The 20,859-nt window shown below is 50.2% G+C and overlaps 1 protein-coding gene across 5 annotated transcripts in view; it reads left to right on the plus strand.

Annotated features, from left to right (window-relative positions):
* DOT1L (DOT1 like histone lysine methyltransferase) overlaps nucleotides 1-20,859 on the plus strand; it is a 75,698-nt gene continuing 54,839 nt past the window's right edge. For 2 of the 5 annotated variants that reach the window (XM_027668325.1, XM_027668326.1), the window contains exons 1-4: nucleotides 2-161; nucleotides 15,404-15,447; nucleotides 17,796-17,870; nucleotides 20,679-20,742. In XM_027668325.1, coding sequence (XP_027524126.1) covers nucleotides 81-161; nucleotides 15,404-15,447; nucleotides 17,796-17,870; nucleotides 20,679-20,742 — 264 coding nt within the window. In that variant the 5' untranslated portion in view covers nucleotides 2-80. Of the gene's footprint in view, nucleotides 162-15,403; nucleotides 15,448-17,795; nucleotides 17,871-20,678; nucleotides 20,743-20,859 lie in introns of all 5 variants that reach the window. The other 3 variants (XM_027668329.1, XM_027668328.1, XM_027668327.1) reach the window with 2 other exon arrangements.

Genomic DNA, 20,859 nt, shown 5'->3' on the forward strand with positions numbered 1-20,859 from the left:
CCCGGCCGCCGCACCCCGCCCCGGCCGGCCCCTCTTAGCATGGTGCGGGGCCGCCGCCGCCTCGTCCTCCGGCTGCCGACATGGGCGAGAGGCTGGAGCTGCGGCTGAAGTCGCCCGTGGGAGCCGAGCCCGCCGTGTACCCGTGGCCGCTGCCCGTCTACGTGAGTATGGCCCGGGCCCCGCACCTGCCCTGTCAGCGCCCCCCGGCCCTGCCCCGGCCGCGGCTCTCGCCGGTCGCTCCCCCGTCCCTCGGGCCCTTCCCGGGATCCATCGGGATGATCCCCCCCTTCCCTCGGCCGGGATGATCCCCCGGGGTCGTCCCCCCCCCGCCTCTTCCAGAGCCCCGGCCCCGGGTGCCGCCGCCGCTCGCCCTGGAAGTCAAATCCCCGATTTCATTTTATAATTGGTTGACTAAAACCGAAGGGCGGGGAGGAGGAGGACTGGTTAATGAAAAGTTTTCGTGTTTTCCCTTGAGCTGGGCTCGTGTGGCCGGGTAATAACCGGGGGCTGCTCGGAGCCGGGCTGGGAATGCGGGGATTCCGGCCGGGCAGCGGCGCTGGAATGATGGGTGTTCCCGGGTGGTCGCGGGGACCCCCGGGAGCAGCCGCAGGCTGGGAATGAGCGGCGGCGAGCGCTGCTCGTGGGTCGGGAGCCAGCGCTGGGTGTCACGGGCTGCTGCCAGTCCCCCCTCCGGCCGTGCCCTTGGAGCTCCCCTTTTTATTTATGCCCAGCTCCATTCCGAGCCAGCCGCAGCCCTCGTGCTCCCAAATAAAATGTCACTTGTCCTCGCTTACTTATCCAGCCGCGTTTTTCCCTAACTTGCCCGACTTTGCGCCGAGCCCGGGCGAGCGATGTGTGACCTTGATAACAATGTCCACGTTCGAGTTAGTGACAATCCCACGGGAGCCGAAAGGCTCCGGAGGGTATTTTTGGATGCGTGTAGGCTCCCTATCAACCCCCGAGCGGTTTTTCGCCCCGCTTGTTGCACCTTAGCGAACAGTTCGTAAAGGAAAAATCCCCCCGCGTATTTTCCCCTGGCCCGAGCACTGTTGATTATCCCTGTGTTCCAGGCTTTGCTGCGGTACGTGAGAACACGCCGGGACACACGGGCTGGGGCAGCTGATATTGCTGGTGTTGTTGCTCTCTTGGCAATCGCGAGGCGCTTGTGTGCGAACGATTAGAAATATCTGGCTCGTGTCAGGGGAGATGGCTGCGGGCTCGATGAGCCCTGCGGAGCTGCCGCCGTATCCCTGCCCTCCCGGACAGGCTCCGTGCCGGCTGTTGCCGTGTGTGCGGGGCCGGAGCCCGGCGGCGCTGGCGGAGGCAGTTTTCCTGTTTCCCTGTCAGCCGTGTTGGCGGGCGCGCGCTCTGCTCAAATTGTCAGAAACTGAAAGTACAGCGATGACCGGTTCGGGTTTTTCTGCCCGTCGCCAAATATTAACTCCTGTTCCCTCGGCAGGTTGTGCGAGGCAGAGGTTAAAGATTACATAGGATAGGGGTTAATCTGAGAGGGAGGGATGGTTTTCTGTCTTTTCACAAAGATCCCTACAGGCTTAAAAACCGAAAAACCGACCCCACACCCCCCTCGCCCTTTATTTTAAGGGTGAAACGTGTGTTTTGCAGCATGGGAAATGAGGATTTGGTTAATTCAGGCGAACTTGAGCAGCTGGTTCTGAAGATGGCAGAGCACACAGAATTTCTTTCCCAGGAGAAAAAGAAATTCTGGGGAATTAATTTCTTCCCCTTAACCAGAAATGCAGGGGGGGTGATCCCCATGTGCCGGGAAACACCTCAAACCTCCTGCCCTTAAAGTGTCCCCTTCCCACTGCCAGCTTTTCCACAGTCATTCACGAGTGCCTGGTTCATCTGGAGCCCACCGATGTCCCTCCCTGCAGCTCTGGGGTCGGGCTGCGTGCGGGGACACGCGTGCTCCGGGTGAACCCTGGAGCTTTGGGAGCAAATCCCTCTGCCCGTGGCCTGCTGACATTGTGCTCTGCTGAACTGCAGACGTGCTTCCCCGGCAGCACCGAGGCGGTTTGGTTTGAGAGCTCGGCTCTCTTTGACGTAAGCACAACATTTCTTAGTTTCACCACTCGTGCTGCTGTGTGGTTCTGAGCGAGCAAGGTGGGATACCTGAGTGGGGGGGAAACATGCTTCAGGTGGTTTTATTTAGCAGCGTTCTTGCTGTTTCCTGTTGGAAGTGAGGTGCGTTTTCCAGAGGGAGCTGGAGGGGAAGCTCAGGGTCCTGGAGGGTTATTTTTGGTGAGAGCAGCAGGACTGGCAGGGAATCATCTTTCCCAACATCCGAGGCTGTGTATTGTAAACCTGCTGCGTGACGGGTTCCGTGGGGTGATGTAACCCTGCCCTGAGTAACTTGGCTATTTTTATGCTCTTACTACATCTTAAATTAGCGGCGTCGGTGCTGCCGCGCAAAAGGCTGATCTCCTCTATTAATGGGTGCCTGCATTAATACCGTGGCTCTCTATTGCCGGGCTGCTCCTCATTTCTCGTCTAATAAGAAAAATGGGGTCTCCTCAGACTGCTGAGCCCGCATAACAGCCCGGCCGCCGGGCTTGTTGGGACGCTAAAAGGGCCGGGGAGGCTGATGTGAAACATGTATTTCCCTGCGAGTGTAATTAGGGCCGTGGGAGGAGAGAGCGGTGGCGGAGCAGCTCCAGCCTCCCACTGGCTTCCACACAAAACCGAAAGTGCGGCTCTTCCCCCGCCTTCCGCCGGCCCGAGGAAAGGCCGCGGTGCCCCGGGGAGGCCGAGCCGTGCTGGCCGTGCCACACTGCGATGAGTAAGTTGAATGGTGCACGGTGAGTAAGCTCTCCTCATGACTCACGAAATATTTTCTGATGTTGACCTCTGTGTTGGTGACTGCCCCGCTTAATCAGAGCCGGAGTGAGTGTACTCCTTTGTGCCCCGCTTAACTCCTCCGGTCCCACGTACCTGCCCTGCCTTCTGCCGGGCTCGGCTTGTCAGAGACCACTGATATGGGATGAACGTTTTCATTTTGGTGCTGGGCGAGATACAGGCCCGGATAAAGAAAGCATTTAGTTGAGAGTTAATGGGTCCAAGTGGTTTAAACAAGCTGCTGCCCGTGGGGGTGGTGTTTGTAGTGGTACCTCAAATATCACTGTGCACGACTTCGCACTCATTACTTACATCTGATGGAGACAACAGGTGAAGTCCTGTTTGGTTCTAAGACTTAAGATATTTAGGTTTTTTCCACAGAATTTTCCTTAAAATGGTTCATACTCTTGTCTCGGACTTTTACTATAGTTAAAGCTGAATCTGGATTAGGTTTAAACATGGGGATTTTTTCGTACCATGATAAGCTCTTCCTGATCTGTGAGGTGTCTCAGGTTGGACTTTGAACTCCTCTTGACAAGTTCCTGCTTAGAGTCCCAGCCTGCTGCATGTGGGGGAGAGAAAAAGGCCTGTGGGGTGCTGTGGGGGATTTTGGTTTTTTGTGTGTGTGGTTTTTTTTTTTTTCCCTCTAGATCAGCTCTACAACTTGGTGTTGCCCAGTTCTGCTGATACATCTGTGGCACGAGTGAGGGACTGTATGTACACAGAACTGAGCAACTGGAGGTTGAGAGCTGCTCAAGCTGATAATTGTCCCCAAAATCGATGTTTGCTGGACTGCACCCTATTGCAACACTCAAGTTGGTGAATGTGGAAAAGCCTGTTTGCTGGCTGTCAGAGAGAGGACAACGGGGCTCTTTTATCTCCTCTTCTTAAGGCTTTCAGTGATCACAGTCAGGGGTGACACAGTCAGTGATGACACAGGGGACAGGAGGCACAGCCAGGTGGTGGCTTGGAGTGGCTGAGACACCGTGTCCTTCACTGGCTGGGAGTGACTCAGTGCCTGTCACGGCCAATAGTGAGCAAGTCCTTTCAAGTTTCAGACTGAGGCATCTGCCCGTGCTGTGCTCTGTTCCCCAGTGAATGGCAGTCCCCCAAAAGGTGACTGGAAGCCTCTGTGTGTGTCAGGTCTCTGTGTCGTGTTCCCCCCTCCCTGTTTGACTCAAGAGGGCCGAGGATTTGTGCAGTGACAGCCCCTGGCAACTCCTCCTGCAGCCCAGGCTGCTGGGGGGGAAGCCCCTGGGGATCCCAGGAGGGTCTTGCTCTGGATACAGACTTATAGAATGGTTTGGTTTGGGAGGGACCTTAAAGCTCATCTCACTCCACCCCCTGCCAAGGGCAGGGACACCTTCCACTAGCCCAGGTTGCTCCTTTGATCCAACCTGGCCTTGGACACTCCCAAGGATGGGGCAGCCACAGCTGCTCTGGGCAACCTGTGCCAGGGCCTCCCCACCCTCACAGGGAAGAACTTATTTATCTTCTGCCATATATACCATATGTTAATACCATTTTTTTAATCTTCTACCCTTTTTTTAATCTTTGTTCCCTTCCTCTGTGCCAGGAGGGGACAGTCCTGCTCGTGCCACTGTGCACATCTTACCAGAGTCAGGTGCCTCTACCCTGAGCTGCTCAAGCCTAAACCTCCAAATTAGCAACTTGGACGAGAAGTCTGGCTTGAATAATTCATCGTTTTGTCTGTGTTCCTCCTTGTTGCTGCTGACTTTCCACTCGGCTGTGAGGGCAAGAAAATTCTCATTTTCTAATTGAGTGTTGTCAGAGCATCACCCTGCACGTGGGGAGGTGTGCGTGGCTGCTCCTGGCAGTGATGGGGTACAAACGTGGTACTGCTGCACTTTGTGCAGATTGGGGGGTGCAGAGTGTGTCTGTGGTGGGTTTTTTTCCCTGTCTCCACTGTCCTGATCCAGCTGATAGCATTCTGTCACCAGAGGAATGTGCTGTGCAGGGAAAGCTCAAGGGCAGGCCCTGATAATGAAAATCACAGCCCAGCGGGGAGCATCACCTTTGAAATGAAAGATCAACAGGAGAGATGAATAACAGACCTTGTTTGGGAGTTTCATCCTTTTTTTGTGTGTGTATGTGTCACTCACCTTTCCTGGGAAGTTTCCCTGATGAGTAACTTCGCTTTCCCAGGCGGCTGGGCAGGTTGAGAGCCGTGGCACGGTGTTGTAGATCAATTTGGGAAGGTCCTAATTGGAGCTGAATCGTTCCCTCGGGGTTGGAGCTGCTGAGGGTGGTCCGACGCCCCCTACCCCTTGCTGTTTCCCCTGCACTCATCCATCCCATCCTCATTCCATCCTCCGCTCCGAGGTGATGGAAAACAGCCTCACGTTTTGCACGTGCCTCTTTTTTTTCCCCCGGGATCGGTTTGTGCCGGAGGGAGCGGGTGGGATGTGCGGGGGGGTCGCGGTGAAGCCCCCCTGAGTCACCGCCGGCAGTTGGGAACGCGGTGCCCGTGGGACCCGCGTGTGGGGCGGCTCTGGGAACCGGATCGCTGGAAATATCTGCGCTGGAAAAAAATGTTGCAGTGTTTGCAGAGCGTGGCCCCCCCGCCCTGCTCTGAAATGTGAGTCACTGCCTGCCCAGGGCCGTGCCGGGGAGGGGGTGGCAGCGGGGGAAACAGTTGCTCTGCCTTTGCCAGGCAAAGCCTCCTCACCCCCTGAGTAATCGCCCAGCAATTCGGCTGCGGTGGCTGAGCTGAGGGGATTTCTCCGAGCTGGGAGATGCTGGTGATGCAGCTCGTTGGGAAATGTTTGTGGGGATGACTAATCACTTAGAGAAACTTCTCTAGTCAGGGAAAGGTCTGAAAGCATCATCAAACTTCTGATTTCTCAACACCCCTCTGCCCTCCCCGGTTGTAAAAACACCTGGAGTGGGGCAAAACTGGGCGATAATGACTCAGGAATTCCAAAAGCACTCGGGTTTCTCTTCTACCCGGCAAATCTACACAAACAAATGACAGAGTTGGCACAGTTGCATCATTTTCTCTGCCCGTTGTGCTCTCCCCAGAGCCACAGGGACCCCAAATGTGCTCCTGGGGGGGGAGGCAGGCGAGCCCTGTGGTGTTTAATTGTGCAGCACGGTGGTTAATTGTGCAGCACGTGGGGAGCACAGAAGAGCAGTTTCCTTCGGGGCTTTACCCTTTGAAGTATAACTTGCCCCGGGTGACAATCGGTGCTTGTTCAGTTCTCAGACTGGCTTTTGTTCCGAGCTCTGACCCGTTGGATACAAGATAAATCATGAGTTCACTTAACAGGCACTTTTCCCCCCAGTATTTATGTCTGAAAAGTGGAAGCTGTTCTCTTGTCGTGCATCTCAAGACCACACTAGTCTTTATTTTTCTTGTAACTTATTTATCTGAAAGGTGACTGTTGGAAGACAGAGTAGCTGTCCAAGATCGCTTGTTTTTCCCGTGTGGTTTTTTTTTTTTTCCATCAGCAGATGAGTGAGGATTAATGTGCCTGTCCTGGCCAAAGTTCCAGCTCAGATAATTCCATTTTATCCACCCACAGACTCACCCATCAGTTCCAGTGGGACACAGCACTGGAAGCTTTCAGGGTGCCAAGGGAAGTTGGTACCACCACGAGCAGCCCCAGCTCTTGTCCTTCCTGGCAGCCTGGTTATCTATGGAGATGATTATGCTTTCAAGTCTCAGATATGGCACTGAATTGTGACCCTCCTGGGAATTTAGGCAAAATATCTTACCTCTTGCTATGTGAGATTTATGGGGAATTTAATCACCCTTCTCCCCAGACATCCATATGTCTGTTTGGTTCTCTTCCTTCTTTCTTTTCCTCCTTTCACACTGACTTTATTTTTTTTTTTCCCTTCCTGCTCTGAGTTAACCTTTAACTGTCTGATTAAAGCTTTGCACTGTAATGATCAGCACAAGGATCAGGGGTGAGGGGTTTTTTTGTCCCTTACAGTGTCTTTATCACAGATTGATAATCATAAAGCATCTCAACATATTTTTGCTTAATTTATTTTCTCCTTCCTAACACAAAGATCCACAGAAGGAGGAAAAGTTCATATTGTGAACATAATATATTTATTTTCATGATGATTATTAAAGGCAAAACTAACTGAGGAGGAACAAGAAACAAAGCTGAATATACAGAATACACATGCTGCTATAGATATCAAGCTGAGTAGGGACTATTTTTAGAGCATAGGAAGAGGGTGAGTATATTTTGCAGCAGGAAATGATGGTTTCATAGATAGGTCCAGATCTGTGAATAACGACAAAGTTCCTGTTCAGAGTGTTTTGGTTTGTTTCATTTCACGAGTGAACGAGAGTCTTCTAAAAATTTGCACTGAAAGGACTTTTCAGTGTTGGATGAAAAATCTCAGGAGCTACTGAAGGCAGATTAATGAAGCATTGGAAACTTTAGCAAACCAAACACCACAGAAAGTTCTCAACAAGTTCCTTAGTAGAAAATGAATGGATTTTAATACTATTTTTGTGATATTTTCTGTGAGTGTGAAGGGCAGTTTCCTGAGGTTTTGGCATTAATGTCATTTACGTCTTAGGGCTCAGCAATATTATTATTGTTTGACAGTGTACACTTCTGAAACTCTAAAAACTGAGCTTTGGAGACTGCTCTTTCATTCTTGGATGAATGAAGCTTCCTGGGAAGCTGGATTTCCACTGGGATTCAGGTGATTCCCTCTGGTTTCCATATCTGTTGGCAGCAAGACCTGGGAGATCAGAGGGTGTCTCAAGGTGGCCTCTGGATCTGGGTTTGGAGTCTGTGTGGATCCTGCTTTGGTTTCCATCCCTGCTTACTACAACAAGTGGTCATTGCTGTGTTTGTGATATCACACTTACAAGGATTTAAAATAGAAGCTTGTAAAAAGTGGTTGGGATTTTTTATTGTCTGTTCAGAACCTGTACTGGGTCCCTACTCTGCTCCACAATTTGGAGCTTATGGAGGAAAAACCATATCCATTCATAGTTCACTTTTGTCCCTCACAAAACACCTTTCTTTAGGAGCCTGGTGGGTTCAGAAAGAGTACAAATTTTTATTGCTGATTTCTGATATGTATATGTAGAATATTTTTGTGTGTTAAGGAGGAGTGGGATTTCTGAGCTGTGCAAGGCTGAGTTGTCTTTCAGAATGTGAGGTGGTTATTTAAGGTGGTGTTGTCTGCAGGAGCTTTCCTTTGGCTGCCGGTTCTCCTTGCAGGGTGTGGGATTAGGTGGCTGAAGAGATTCCACGAGGTTCATCCTGGCACCCACCCAGGGTGTGGGGGGACTGTGGGGTGGAGAGAGAGATGGTGGCTGCCCTCAGCACCAGTGGTTTTGGGACTGGGTGATGGTTTCTGCCAGTAGTACCCCTTCCCTAGGTTTCCCAGGAAGATTTGTTCTGTCAGAGTGGGTAGAGATGTCAGACCAGAGATGGTTTGTGCTCCCCAGTCACTGCTGCAGGGGGGTTATTTCTCTTTTGGGGTTCCTGGGGAGGTGACGGTTTGTGGCTGGGACATGTGCAGGTACAAATGACTCCTGCCGTGGCTGTGTGAGCTGCCCTCACCCTCAGAACGGTGGGTCTGTGCACTGGTGGGCTGAACTGGGAACCAAAATACCACAGAGGTTTAGTTTAGTCTTAGCTTAGGCCTCCCCTGCCTTTGTGTGTGAGCACAGGCGCTGCTGGCCCAAAGCAAGAGGGGGTTTTGGGGAAGTGGTGGCAGAGCAGGTGGCTGTGTGGGGTTAAACTGTGAAGTGCCTTCCTCGTTCCCCGGAGTGAAAGCCCAGCAGTTCCCTCTGTCCCAGGACTAGCAAGAGCTGTGTTTCTGTTCATGTGCACATGGGATCACCACAGCCCCCTCCAGCTGCCCTGCTGTGGGAACAGTGGCATCACCTCAAACTGCACTGAGAGGGCAACAGCACGTACCAGTGAGGGTCCTGTTGTACCACAATAGTTGCATTCCCCTGTGCATTTTCATAGAACCATTATATTGGTAACCAGCCTGTGTTCCTGCATGCTGGAACTCCTCACCATTATATTGGTAACCAGCCTGTGTTCCTGCATGCTGGAACTCCTCACCATTATATTGGTAACCAGCCTGTGTTCCTGCATGCTGGAACTCCTCCTCCTGTCTGGCTCGTGCAGACGGAGCCAGCGGGTCCTGCCGTGCCTGTCCTGCGTGGCTGCTGCCTTGGCCACTCCTGCAGCCTCATTGCCTGGTAATGTATTTATGCAGTCCCTCCTGCAGGTACCTTGGGAACCATTCCCTGCCGGGTGTGAGCAGTGTCCGTAGCAACAGTTGGAATTGCTGTGTGCACAGGCAAACCTCTGTTACTGGGGCTCAGGGAGCTGCAGGTCCCTGGTGCAGCCACGCTAAGTGATTATCCAGAGCAGTCTGCATCCTCTTTACCTTTTTCCTTTATCTTGGTGATTTTTAGTGTATTTTAGATCTTGGACCAACATTTTCTTTTCTTTAAATGTCCTTATTAAAGAGGCCATAATGCCCTCCATGTTTTCCATTTAATTTTGTGTGGTGATAAACTTACAGACTACTGGAACTCCATCAGCCTTTTCTGCCTCTTGCTGTGGAAGAGATGAGCTACCAAGACTACATTTTAAAGCCCTTCCTTGTCTTTTCTTCTCTGAGGCTGGGAGGAGAAGTATGGACACAAGCTGTTTTCTGCAGGAGGTCTCTTTGTATACATCCCAATATATATGTATTCTTGTGGATGGTCTTGTACTTTCTTGATTAAGGGAACGGTGGGACTGACCTCTTTTGTTTTCTGAGTTAAATGGATCGTTTGGAGATCAGAATTTGGCAAATCCAAATGACTTCTGTTAATCCATGACTGGGGACAGTGTTCAGGGCTGGGGAGGAGCTGTGCCACGGCTGGAGTTCTGGGATATCGGGATGGTGGTAAAGCAGCTCATCAACGGGTGATTTGTTTGTATCTGCGTTGTTTCACCTTTGCTTCTCACATCACACCCTGGACAAAGGGACACTTGTCGCGGATGAGCACGGCTCTTTGCACCTTTCTGAAGAGCTGCTTTGGTCACCTGGCCTGCTCTTGGGGGTGCGGGTGTGATCTGGTGAGTCAGACACTGAACTGGCTGTGCAAGGGTAGGAGTTGCTCCTGCTGTGGGACAGTTTAGTCTGGGCAGCCAAAGCTGGGCTCAGAAATGCATATTCTGTCTCTGGAGAGGAGATAAAGGGGTTTAAAGGTCTGTGCGTGGTGCTGTGAGAGCAAAAGGCTGAAGGGACCTGAGCTGTATTTCCTTTTTTCCTTCGGTTTTTCAAGAGCTCATCCAGATTTCCAAACTATTGTTTCCCCCTCAGGTTTGGGTTTTTTTTTTTTGGGCTGCCTTTTTGCTGCCTTTCCTGTGCAGGTGATCAGATCTCACAGGGATCCCAGGATGGTTTGGGTTGGGAGGGACCTTAAAGCCCATCCAATCCCACCCCCTGCCATGGACAGAAACACCTTCCACTGTCCCGGGTTGTTCCGAGCTCCATCCCTGGGGAAATGAAATCTAGAAAAATAGTGTTCACCCTCAGGCCCCAACTTAGTCTCATCCCAAGGATAAGCACAGTCTCACAAGAAGAACCTAAATATAAAAAGATGTAAATTTGGAAGGGCACCAGGGGGGTGTTTCTTGCTCCAGGCAACGTCTGCTGCCCAATTTAATTGAACACGTTCTTTGTGTTTGAGGAAGAAACACAGAACCAGTTAAAAACTGTTGCTTTAGGTTAGAAATTGGCTTTAGACTCTGGATTGTTGCACTGTGAGATAACTAGTTCTGTAGAAATACACCCAGGAGTCTAGGATGTGGTACTGGAACACAGAATTATATCAAAATCTTGCCATTTAGATACTTTAGGGAGTGTTAACTCGAAAAACTGATGTAACCAAACCATCCACACTGGGGGAATTACAAATTACAACTTCCACCTTGTGGCAGAAACGTAGCAAACTCTAATTTTCAATTTACTTTGCTCTTGTTCTGCAGCACAATGTCAGATTTAGCTGGTTTTATTAGGAATTTGTTATGCAGAGAGAGCTGAGCTGGGTCTGGTACTGGTCATGTCATGCAGGCTGATCTCTCTCTATAATATGTATTATTGGGACTGCTTTAGTTTTCTTATGCTTATGTTGATGATGTTTTAATTGGGATTAGCAGACAAAGAGTATGGTTGTAGAAAGTGGTGGTGGCTGCATGAACGTACATATTTGGGAAGAGCTTTTGGGCACTGCCTTATTTGGCCTTTAAATCCCAGATTGGGGCCTCTTGTAGCTGCAAGATGCAAAAGGTTTCTTTTTTATGAGGAGGTGAAGGGAAAGATCAAAACCCTGAAAATGGATCCTGGTGGCTGAGGGGTGACGGGTGTGTGTGGGAGGACTCTGTGGGGCAGGAGCTGTGTGTGCTGGGGGGCTCCTGGCACTGTGTGCCTGCAGGAACAGCTGTGTGTGTTCCTGGCTCCAGACTCCTGGGACTGGAGTTGTAGGAACATGTGGATGGAGAAAGCTGGTGTAAGATTGGGAACTGGCTGGAACTGTGTTCCACTGCTTTCCATAGAAAGCTGGTTTCTCCTTTAAGTGACTTTCTCAAAAGTGCTTCCTTTCTGTTATTTTTTTTTCCCAATGAAAACTGGCAAAAATTACTGAACTTTCCCCAGGAACTCACGTTTTAATATGAAACTGAGCCTTTATGTTGGAAAGTCAGAACTCTGCAAGAAGTTCAGCTGGAGAGGAATTGGCTGCAACAGCTCAGCGTGTTTGGGTCTGGTTTGTTTTAAACTTGTGAACAGCTTTGGGCAGTGCCAGTAATTACCCCAGACTGCAACTCTTTAAACACTTTCCACCTCGGGGAGATAAGGGCTTGTCTCATGAAAAGCTCCCATTTATGTGGCTCTGAGGATTCCAAGGGCGTCCCAGGCAACATAAATTCAGGAACATTGGGAAGTACAGCCAGGCCAGGGAGCAGCACGTAGGGAGCTGCGGGAGGGAGGGGGAGCAGCCTGGAGCTCCGGGAGGGTGAATGGAGCTGCTCTTCCTGACAGAGAGCACCGTGGCATCTCTCGTGACTGAGAACAGAACACTGAGGCTTCTTGAGCCTCGGCCAAAGGGCTTCTGCACGTGGGATTCCATGAGGGATGGGCTGGGCTGTGCTGGGAGGCTCTTCCCCGAGAGGTTTTGCTGCCAACAGCACTGCAAGTGCAGGGTGGAGGGTGCTCTGAGTCCTGCCAGGGCCAGCAGGACACTGGTACAGCCTGTGGGCACTGCAGTGGGGCTGCACTGCTGGGATGGGTCCTGGGCACTGCAGGAACAATGACACAGAACACCCACACCCACCCAAAAATCCAGACTGCAAAGTGGGGCTGAATTCAAGGAGCTTTGGGCCACCTGGCAGGGTGCAGGGTTGGCTCAGGGTTCCAGGCTGGTTGGGCTGCTGGCACTGCAGCAGAGCCCTTGGGAATCACCAGCCATCCTCCCAGCCTAAATCCCTGTCCCTGCTCCAGTCTCTCCATCAGCCTCCCAAGAAGACACATTGGTCTGTGCCAGACACCCAATGGAGTTTGGAGAGCAGGTGTAACGCGGACCCTTTACAGCCCCAGGGAATTTAATCCCAGAATATTCTGAGTTGGAAGGGACCCACAAGGACCACTGAGTCCAACTCTTCAGGGAATGGCCCATACAGGGATCGATTTGAAGTGGTTGGGAAGGTGGATGGGAAAGGCTGGAGCAGGGTCAGGGATTGGGGGGGTTTGGAGGGTCATGGCAGAGGCTGGAGCAGGGTCAGGGATTGGGGGGGTTTGGAGGGTGGGTGGCAGAGGCTGGAGCAGGGTCAGAGATTTGAGGACATTTCTATTCCACTTTGGCTTTTGGTTCCTTCAGACTCTCCGTCAGTGCCCCAAACAGTTGCCTGAGCACAGATGTGATGGCTGGTGCTGTTAAATGTCTCTTCTTATTAAATCTTACGACCATGTTGAAATTGGGCTGGAATTTTCTCTGAGGAGAGGGAAACTGCTCTGTGTTCCCTTCAGATCTGTTTTCCCCTTTCCCTCCTCCATTTTTCATGGCCAGCTCTGCTTTGAAGAGACGTAGCAGAACGTTGTTTGCAAGACTTGCACGAGACCTTGGGAGCTTGTCTGCTTGGCCAAGGAATGTTGGTTATAGAGCACAGTAAACTTGGGAAGTGTTTCAACATGAGAGGCTTAACGACAGTAGATGTGGAGCTGGATTTGATTCCATTATTCCAAATAATGACACCAGCTAAGCTCAAAGGCTCTTTCTGGCTGGAGATTCCACATGAGGTTGTGTTTGTGAAGCTGCTTAAATTGGCTGATCTGTAGTTGTAGATGTGAGTTGTGATTATTATTATTATTAAAATTGATTTTTTTATTTTTAAGCCAAGGCAAAAGAACCTGTTAATTAATTAGGATGCTTTCATGAAGACCTGTAGGACAAGGGGTTTCTCCTGTGCTCTGCTCCCACTGCAAGTTTCCAAGGCATCAGTGAGGGATAGAACTTCCTCAGAGGAAATGGTCATGGCAGAATAAGCCTGAATTCTCTGCTCTGATGGGATGTGCTTGTGCTGATAAGGCCGAGGGTGACTGTGCAGGAACAGTTTCTGGGGGAGCTGAGGCAGCCCAGGGGGCTCTGCTGGGATCATTCTGCACGTGGTGAGATGGGAGTGTTTGCAGGGGCTGTTTGGGGCTGAGCTGCTGCCCTGGGTTATTCTGACACTGGGCAGATAAGGAATGGGAAGCAAGAGAAGTTTTCTCCCCTCTCGTGCTCTCCCTTCAGTGCACATGGAAAAGAACACAGAACACACTCTCCTTCTGTGTGCACTGAGAGGCAGGATTCATCGAAGGATTTCCTTATCTGACATTCCTGGGTGACTGTTTATTGGTTTGGGCTGTGCCAGCCCGTGCCATGGACTGGAGGAAACACAGGCACAGGGCTGAGAGGGCAAAGAATCCCGGAATGGTTTGGGTGGAAGGGACCTTAAAGCCCATCCAGTCTCACCCCTGCCATGGGCAGGGACACCTCCCACTAGCCCAGGTTACTCCTTTGATCCAACCTTGAACACTTGCAGGGATGGGGCAGCCACAGCTTCTCTGGGAATTCCATCCCAGCCCCTCCCCACCTCAAAGGGAAGGATTTTTCCCAGTGTGCCCTCTGGCAGTGGGAAGCCATTCCCTGTGTCCTGTCGCTACCTCCCTGTGTACAAAGTCCCTCTCCCTCCTTTTTATAACCCCCCTCAAGGACTGGAAGGGGGACAGGCCTCAGGAAAGGCTGCCTGTCCCTCCCTCTGTCCCTGGATTTTTAACCAGGTATCTGAAGGGCTGTGTACAAGTTTCTTGGGATGAGAACTTCTGCAAGGCTGGCTGATCCCAAGGGTATGAACTGGTTACACAAGGGGGAATCTGTTTCCTCGTGGAAATGGGAAAGCTGAGATACTGATGGAAAAAGCTTTTATTTGATTTCTATCATGTCTTGAAATAGAGAGAACCCAACCCTTTTCTGTCATCTGTCCATCAGTGCTTGTCTTCTTCCATTCCTTTCCAGTCCTCTGCTTTCTGTTACCTGTCCCTGCCCTTGGCTGCAGAATTTCCCCCTGGTAACTGCACAGAACTGACATTTCTGCAGCAGGAAACAAGGCAGATGATTTGAGAGCCCTGACACTTGTAACTCTGGAAGGTCCTTAGATACAGGACTCTAATTAAAAGGTCAAAGCCACTTCCAGAGACAAACATCTAAATATAACCCCAGCTTGGTGCAGATGGGCCCTGGTAACTAAGGCTGGATACAACAATGTGTGTAGGAACTCCAGCAGCTTCCCTAAAATAGAATTTTTTTGTAGCCTGGTGCATACAAATGCAGCTCCAAGGGCTTTGTTAGCACGAATTTGGGATGATTTGCTAAACCCACTCGTGATTCTGTTGCTCCTGAGTAAACTCCCAAATTAAATCAAAAACCCCTGTGTCTCACACAAGATTTAATGTGCTTTGGTTTTCAGGTCCTGAAAAAGGCTCCATCTCCATCTCTCTTTGTGTGTGTGTGTGTGCTGAGAGGGTGTTTTTCCTCCACTGAATCCTCTCCCACTGTTTATTTGATGCCTGATTTTAGAAAGCCATTCCCTGGGCCAGACTCTCCCTGCCCATCTGGAGCTGGGAGCCTGTGCCAGATGCTGGATGGAATCAGCTGTTCAGTGGGAACTTGCACTCAAGTACCTGCTGCATCCCAATAATCCCCCAAGGATTCCAGCTCCACAGTTCCTGATGGCAGAGAATGACAGAGAAATCAGTGGAATGACAGTTCCTTCCTGTCAGTCTTTTGCTACTCCATAGAAACACGAAAAATATATGTCCTTAAGCTTATTTTTTTCCTTAGAGGGCTCATTTGAATGGCCTGATGGCAGTCAAGGGCTCCTTACCCAGTATGCTTGGTGTTCCTAAAAATATTGTGTGTCACTTATTCTTTAAAATATTGTGATTCTTGTAAACCCCTGACAAACAGCCCCTGATGTCTCTTTTCTTTTTGTTTCAGGACAAACACCATGATGCTGCTCATGAAATTATTGAGACCATTCGGTGAGTGTTGGGTGCTGGGATCCTTCCTGAGCTTCCCTGCAGCCCGGGGCAGGGCTGTCCAGGGCCAGGACACAGAGCAGGGCAGCCCTTGCCATGTAAAGTTATTTTTTAAGCTGAATTTGTTGCAATCCAAAGCTCCCTGGTGAGTAGATTTTGTTTTATCTCCCCATATTCCGTTCTGTTCTGAACAGAATTAAACTTGAGTGGTGATGTTCAGCTTTAGTGCTTATTAAAGCAGTTTGTGTTTGAGCTGTGGACACACTAAGTTAAGAAAACAGCCTTGGCTGGATGTGCTGAGTCTTGGTCTGGCCTCCCCCCACCCTCTCCCTTTCCCCTGTTGCTCTGGGTTGTTTGGCAGTGATGTCCCTGTAGCATTCCTTGTAATCCTGCTGATGGAGTGGGGAAAATGGGAGGATAAAGGTGACAGACAGCTCTGAGAGGCAGAGGCCAGAGGATTTCCCAACCCTGGCTGTGGTTCCAGCATGACCTGCTGTCCTTGCCCAGGGTTGGGAGGTGACTTGCTGTGGAACAACTTCTGTTAAACAGGAACAGAAGTTCCCCCAACACCTGAGGGCTGGGGAGTGTTATCCACATTTCAGCTGTTCTTGTTTCCTGGTTTGGATCCTTCCCTGGGCTCAGGGCTGTGTCTGCAGCAGGTTGGAATGGTTTGATGTCCTTTAGTGGTGCAGGTACAGGTGAACTCTGAGTGTTTTACCTGCAGAGCCACCTGAGCTCAGAATTTGGCCCTGTGTGGCCTGGGAAGAGATGGTGAGCCCTGTGTGCTCCCAGTGTGGGAGCCAGTGCTGGAGGACATCACACACATGAAATCAGAGCATTTCTCAAGGCCTGGGGGGGGGAGAGAACGTGGAATGGGGCTGGAGCTGAGAATTTTTCCTTTCAAGAAACTCTTTTTTCTAACTCCAGAGCCTTGCCGCAAGAACTGCCACTGCTGCTGCCAGGACTGCTGGGGACAAAATCCTGTACCTTGGGGTCTTGTGGCATCACTTGCCAGTGGGGTTGTTGAGAAGACCCTTCTGAGGGGATTCAGAGGGACGTGGTGCTGAAGGTGGTGGCTGCAGTGGTGAAGGCAAGGGCAAAACTGTGCCAGGAAGCAGTTTTGGGGCCAAAGTCCTGTTTCACAACTGTGCTTTGGGCAAGATTAGAGTGTCAGAAACTTTCCTGCTGCCTTTGCCTGCCTTGTGCAAAGTACCCACAGAGTGGTTGTGAAAGGGGGGTGACAGTGCAGAGCAGCCTTTATCTCCTGGAGGCAGTGAGACCATGGAAATGTGGGATATCCTGAGCTGGAAGTGACACACAGGGATGAAGCTGCTGACTGCAGGTCCTGTAATTTAAGAGAAAAAGTTGGCAGAGGTAGAGCCCAAATGTTCTTAGAGAGACACTAGAAGAGAGTCAGCCCCAGATGTCCAGGTTCTGGTTTCTGCTTGCCTATGTAGTGATTTGTCAACTGAGAATCAGCCAGAAGGAACCAGAACTACTGGATCTTTAGTTGTTATTTTTTATTATTTTACTAGTGAAGCATGGAGCAGAGTGCATAAGGAATTGTCATTCCTGCTGGGATTCATCCTATGAATGGAGGTTTTTTGATGAGGACAGTGCCTTCCCATTTTGATATTTGTGAAGGAAAGTGTGTGCAAAGCTGCTGTGGCTTTTAAGTTGTTTTTAAAAAGAATTAATCCTCCTGCATTCCCCAAGTGAAGCTCTCTCCTGTGAGATGCCACTGTTGGATGCACTGCCAGTGGGCACGTGCCCTCCATTTCTGGTGGCCACAACATCCAGGGCTGTGCTAACCCAGCCTGTCAGAGGGGCCTTTTATCAAAGTAACTTCTGACAGTCTGCTTGGGTTGGGTGCTGTGAGGTGTGAGAGCAGCTCAGACACGGCCCAGAGGAGAATGTCCCTGCAGGGAATGGTTGGGGACAATGTTTTAAGGGGCTGTGGGAAATCTCTTCTCCACATCCAGCTTTGTCCAACACAGCGTCAGCATTCTTTGGGAATGCTGCACTCCTGCACCACATTTTCTGTTAGGTTGGCATCAGCCATGGCTTTGAGTATTTTTAGACACCTTGTACGCATTTATTACCTTATTTTGAAGCTGTTTCAAGAGCTGCCAGTATCTACAGGCATCTTACTGTTTATTCAGTACAAATGTGAGTTGTTGCAGCTTTCCATGAGTATTTTGGAATGTCTACCTTACTCCTGACAGTGTTCTGAGCTTCCAGGGCTGTGCAGGATCCTCTCTCCACGTGCACCAATGCCAGCCTAGAACTGAGATAATATTATTACACTTGACTGGCAATACTTCTATTAATTATTTCTTCTCTTGTTCCAGGTGGGTCTGTGAAGAAATCCCAGATCTCAAGCTTGCCATGGAAAACTACGTTTTAATTGACTACGATACAAAGAGGTGAGAGGGCTGTTTGTGTCCCCCCCAGGAGGCCAGGCCAGCACGGTGTGCAGTGAACTGGTGTCACTGGTTATTCTTAGACACCCAAGTTTCCTTTCTAACTGGCTACAGGCTCTGCAGAGTTATTTTGGTAGGAAATGTGTAACAGCAACATTGGCAGAGGCTCGTTGGATTAAGGACATAATTGGAAACTCCACAGAGCAGTGACTGGAGCCGTGGTGTAGGTTGGAATTACTCACTCCCAAACAATGCTCGGTATCTGCCGCTGGAGCACGGCCAGTGTGGGGATCTGAATGGCACTGAGGGATCTGCTGGTGGAGGAACTCCCAATTCCTGCCCAGAACGTGGCCTGGCTGTCAGGGGGAGGTGGGAGCTTCACCTTCTCCTCCCTCCTCTGGGCTCTGGGGTGGGGGAAGCTAAAATAAAAGGTAAAATATCATCCCAGTGTTCTGGGCAGGGAGGGATTCAGAGATCGCTGTAGTTCCATGGGAATTCCTATCCCACAAGCAGCTTGAAAGCAGTGTTTAGTATGTGGCATTTGCCTCTGGGCTGGGAGAGGCAGATTCTGACCAGGATGTGCAGGACACAACCTTAAAATGTCCCCCACAGGAAAGCACAGGGATTGTTCCATGGGCTGGTTGGGATTACAGTCAGTCCAGGCAGATCCTTAGCTGAGAGGAGGGATCTGAGGTTCTGTGCATGGAATTGGCCGTGCTGAGGTTGGGAAAAGGGATGTGTTCAAACTGCGGTTTGCAAAAACCTCTTTGGTTGCCATCGTGGGAAAGAGTGAATTTGTCCAAGTCCACAGCACGAGTAAACTGTTAGAATGGGGTTTAGAGATGAAACTCCCTTGCTTTAGTTAGAATCATAGAATCCTGGGATATCCTGAACTGGAAGGGACCCACAAGGATCATCAGTCCAACCCCTGCCCTGCACAGACACCCCAACAATCCCACCCTGTCCCTCACAGCGTTGTCCAAACGCTCCTGGAGCTCTGGCAGCCTTGGGGCCGTGCCCACTGCCCTGGGGAGCCTGGGCAGTGCCCCAGCACCCTGTGGGGGAAGAACCTTTCCCTGAGATCCATCCCAAACCTCCTGAACACTGGATGCTTGTCGTGATCTGCTGAAGTTATTGCTTCCTCCTCTCCCAGTATTTTGTTGTTTCGTTGCAAGACCTGTTAGTTCCTCTCTTCCTCCTGAAATCAGGGTTGAGCCTCCCTTGTCATCAAGCCCATTAACTTGGATTTGTGGATTACTCCCAGTGGCTGCAGTGCTGTAATTTTATAGTCCTGGCATCCTCCCTGGGCATGTTCAACTGAGGACCATCAGTGAGATTAGCAGCAAAACTGAATAACAGGGAAACCCCTCTGCTCCCCAAAGTCACATCCCACTCACCTTTCTGCAGCTTTTCCAGGAAGTCATAAACCTGGAATTTTGGTTTCAGTCTTTTTTTTTAATTCCTTTGAAAAAAATTGCCAGAAAAATGACTCTTAGCAGGTGGAGCAATCCAGGGCTGTGGAGAGAGAGCAGTGGGATATGGGAACACACACACTGTGCAGCCCAAATCCTCCTGCTTTGTCCCAACACGGAAAGGAGCACAGGCAGCTGGAAGCTTGGGCTGGAATGACCGAATCTCCCAGGGGAGGTGTGTAGTGACTCTAAAGATCACAAGAGCCTCAGGTGTCCCTTTTGCTGTCCCTTGGGCCCCCCTCCCCTTCCCGGCCTTGGGAATGGCCCTGGTTTCACTGTGTCACCCCAGAACCCCTTGGATTGTTTTTGCTGCTGCTTTGTGGGTCTGATTATGTAATGGATAATGTTCCCTGGAATATCTTCTCTTCCCTGGCCAGAGATGAATTTATTTAATCCTCTCAGCCCTCTGTCATTAAGGCATCTGCCTGGACTGACCGTAATCCCAACCAGCCCATGGAACAATCCCTGTGCTTTCCTGCTGGGGGACATTTGAGGTTGTGCCCTGGCTCTGTTTGCATTTTCAAACCCAGAATTAATTTTAGAGAAGGATCTACTTGTCTCAGGACTGATTATTGTGAAAAAAGGGGAAAAATTAACAGGTCTCTTAAGTTTCTGTGCAGCTGAGAACATGGAAAAGAAGTGATGACTCTGAGAATACAGAACTTTAATTAACAGAAAATGGACTGAACTCAAAGTATGACTTATAATAAAGATACTAATATTATTTGTCATGTACTCCTGGTCTACTGGGGATTTTTTTAAACGAAACAAAGTCTTAAATATGTGCATCTTCTGAGACAAACAAACCCTAAACACCCACTTAAAATAAGCAAGATGACAGAAAAGCTCAGAGCTGTACCTTTAGTTACTGCTAAGAGTATATTTTGCAGTCTTACAATTTTACCAATGTCCTTCAATTCAGCTGGTGACCTTTTAATGTGGTTTGGGTATTTTTGCTTTACATTTCAGAAATATTCGTGACATACCAAACATGGGAATACCAAAATCTTTGTTTACTCAAGTACACACTTGGGAGACTTACACTTGGTGTGAGCCAGCAAAGAGTCAGAAGGAGAATTGTGGTGGAGTGATTCCTAATTTGTGGCTAATAAATGAGTAAATTTGAGTATCTAATCCAACCAAACAGGCTTCTGCCAGGCTTGCAGGATAAAGTGAACTGATAATGTACAAAGGGGGGTGAAAGAGGGGTCTGGGCTCAGGAGTTGCTGATGCCTGTGGGTCCCTCCCAGGGTGATCCTCGTGGGTCCTTCCCAACTCGGGAGATTTTGGGATCCAAACCTGCCTGTTTGAGCTGACCCTGGGTTTGTTTTTCCCCCAGCTTTGAGAGCATGCAGAGACTGTGTGACAAGTACAACCGAGCCATCGACAGCATCCACCAGTTGGTAGGTGTTCAACCCATCCCTGCCATCCCTGGGGTCTGCCTGGTCTGAACTCACACGGAGTGAATGACTTCAGAAAGCTGGGGCTGAATAACAGTGAATAACAGCAGAAAGCTGGGG

Source organism: Corapipo altera, unplaced genomic scaffold, assembly GCF_003945725.1.
Source record: "Corapipo altera isolate COAL_440 unplaced genomic scaffold, ASM394572v1 138, whole genome shotgun sequence".
Classification (NCBI taxonomy): Eukaryota; Metazoa; Chordata; class Aves; order Passeriformes; family Pipridae; genus Corapipo; species Corapipo altera.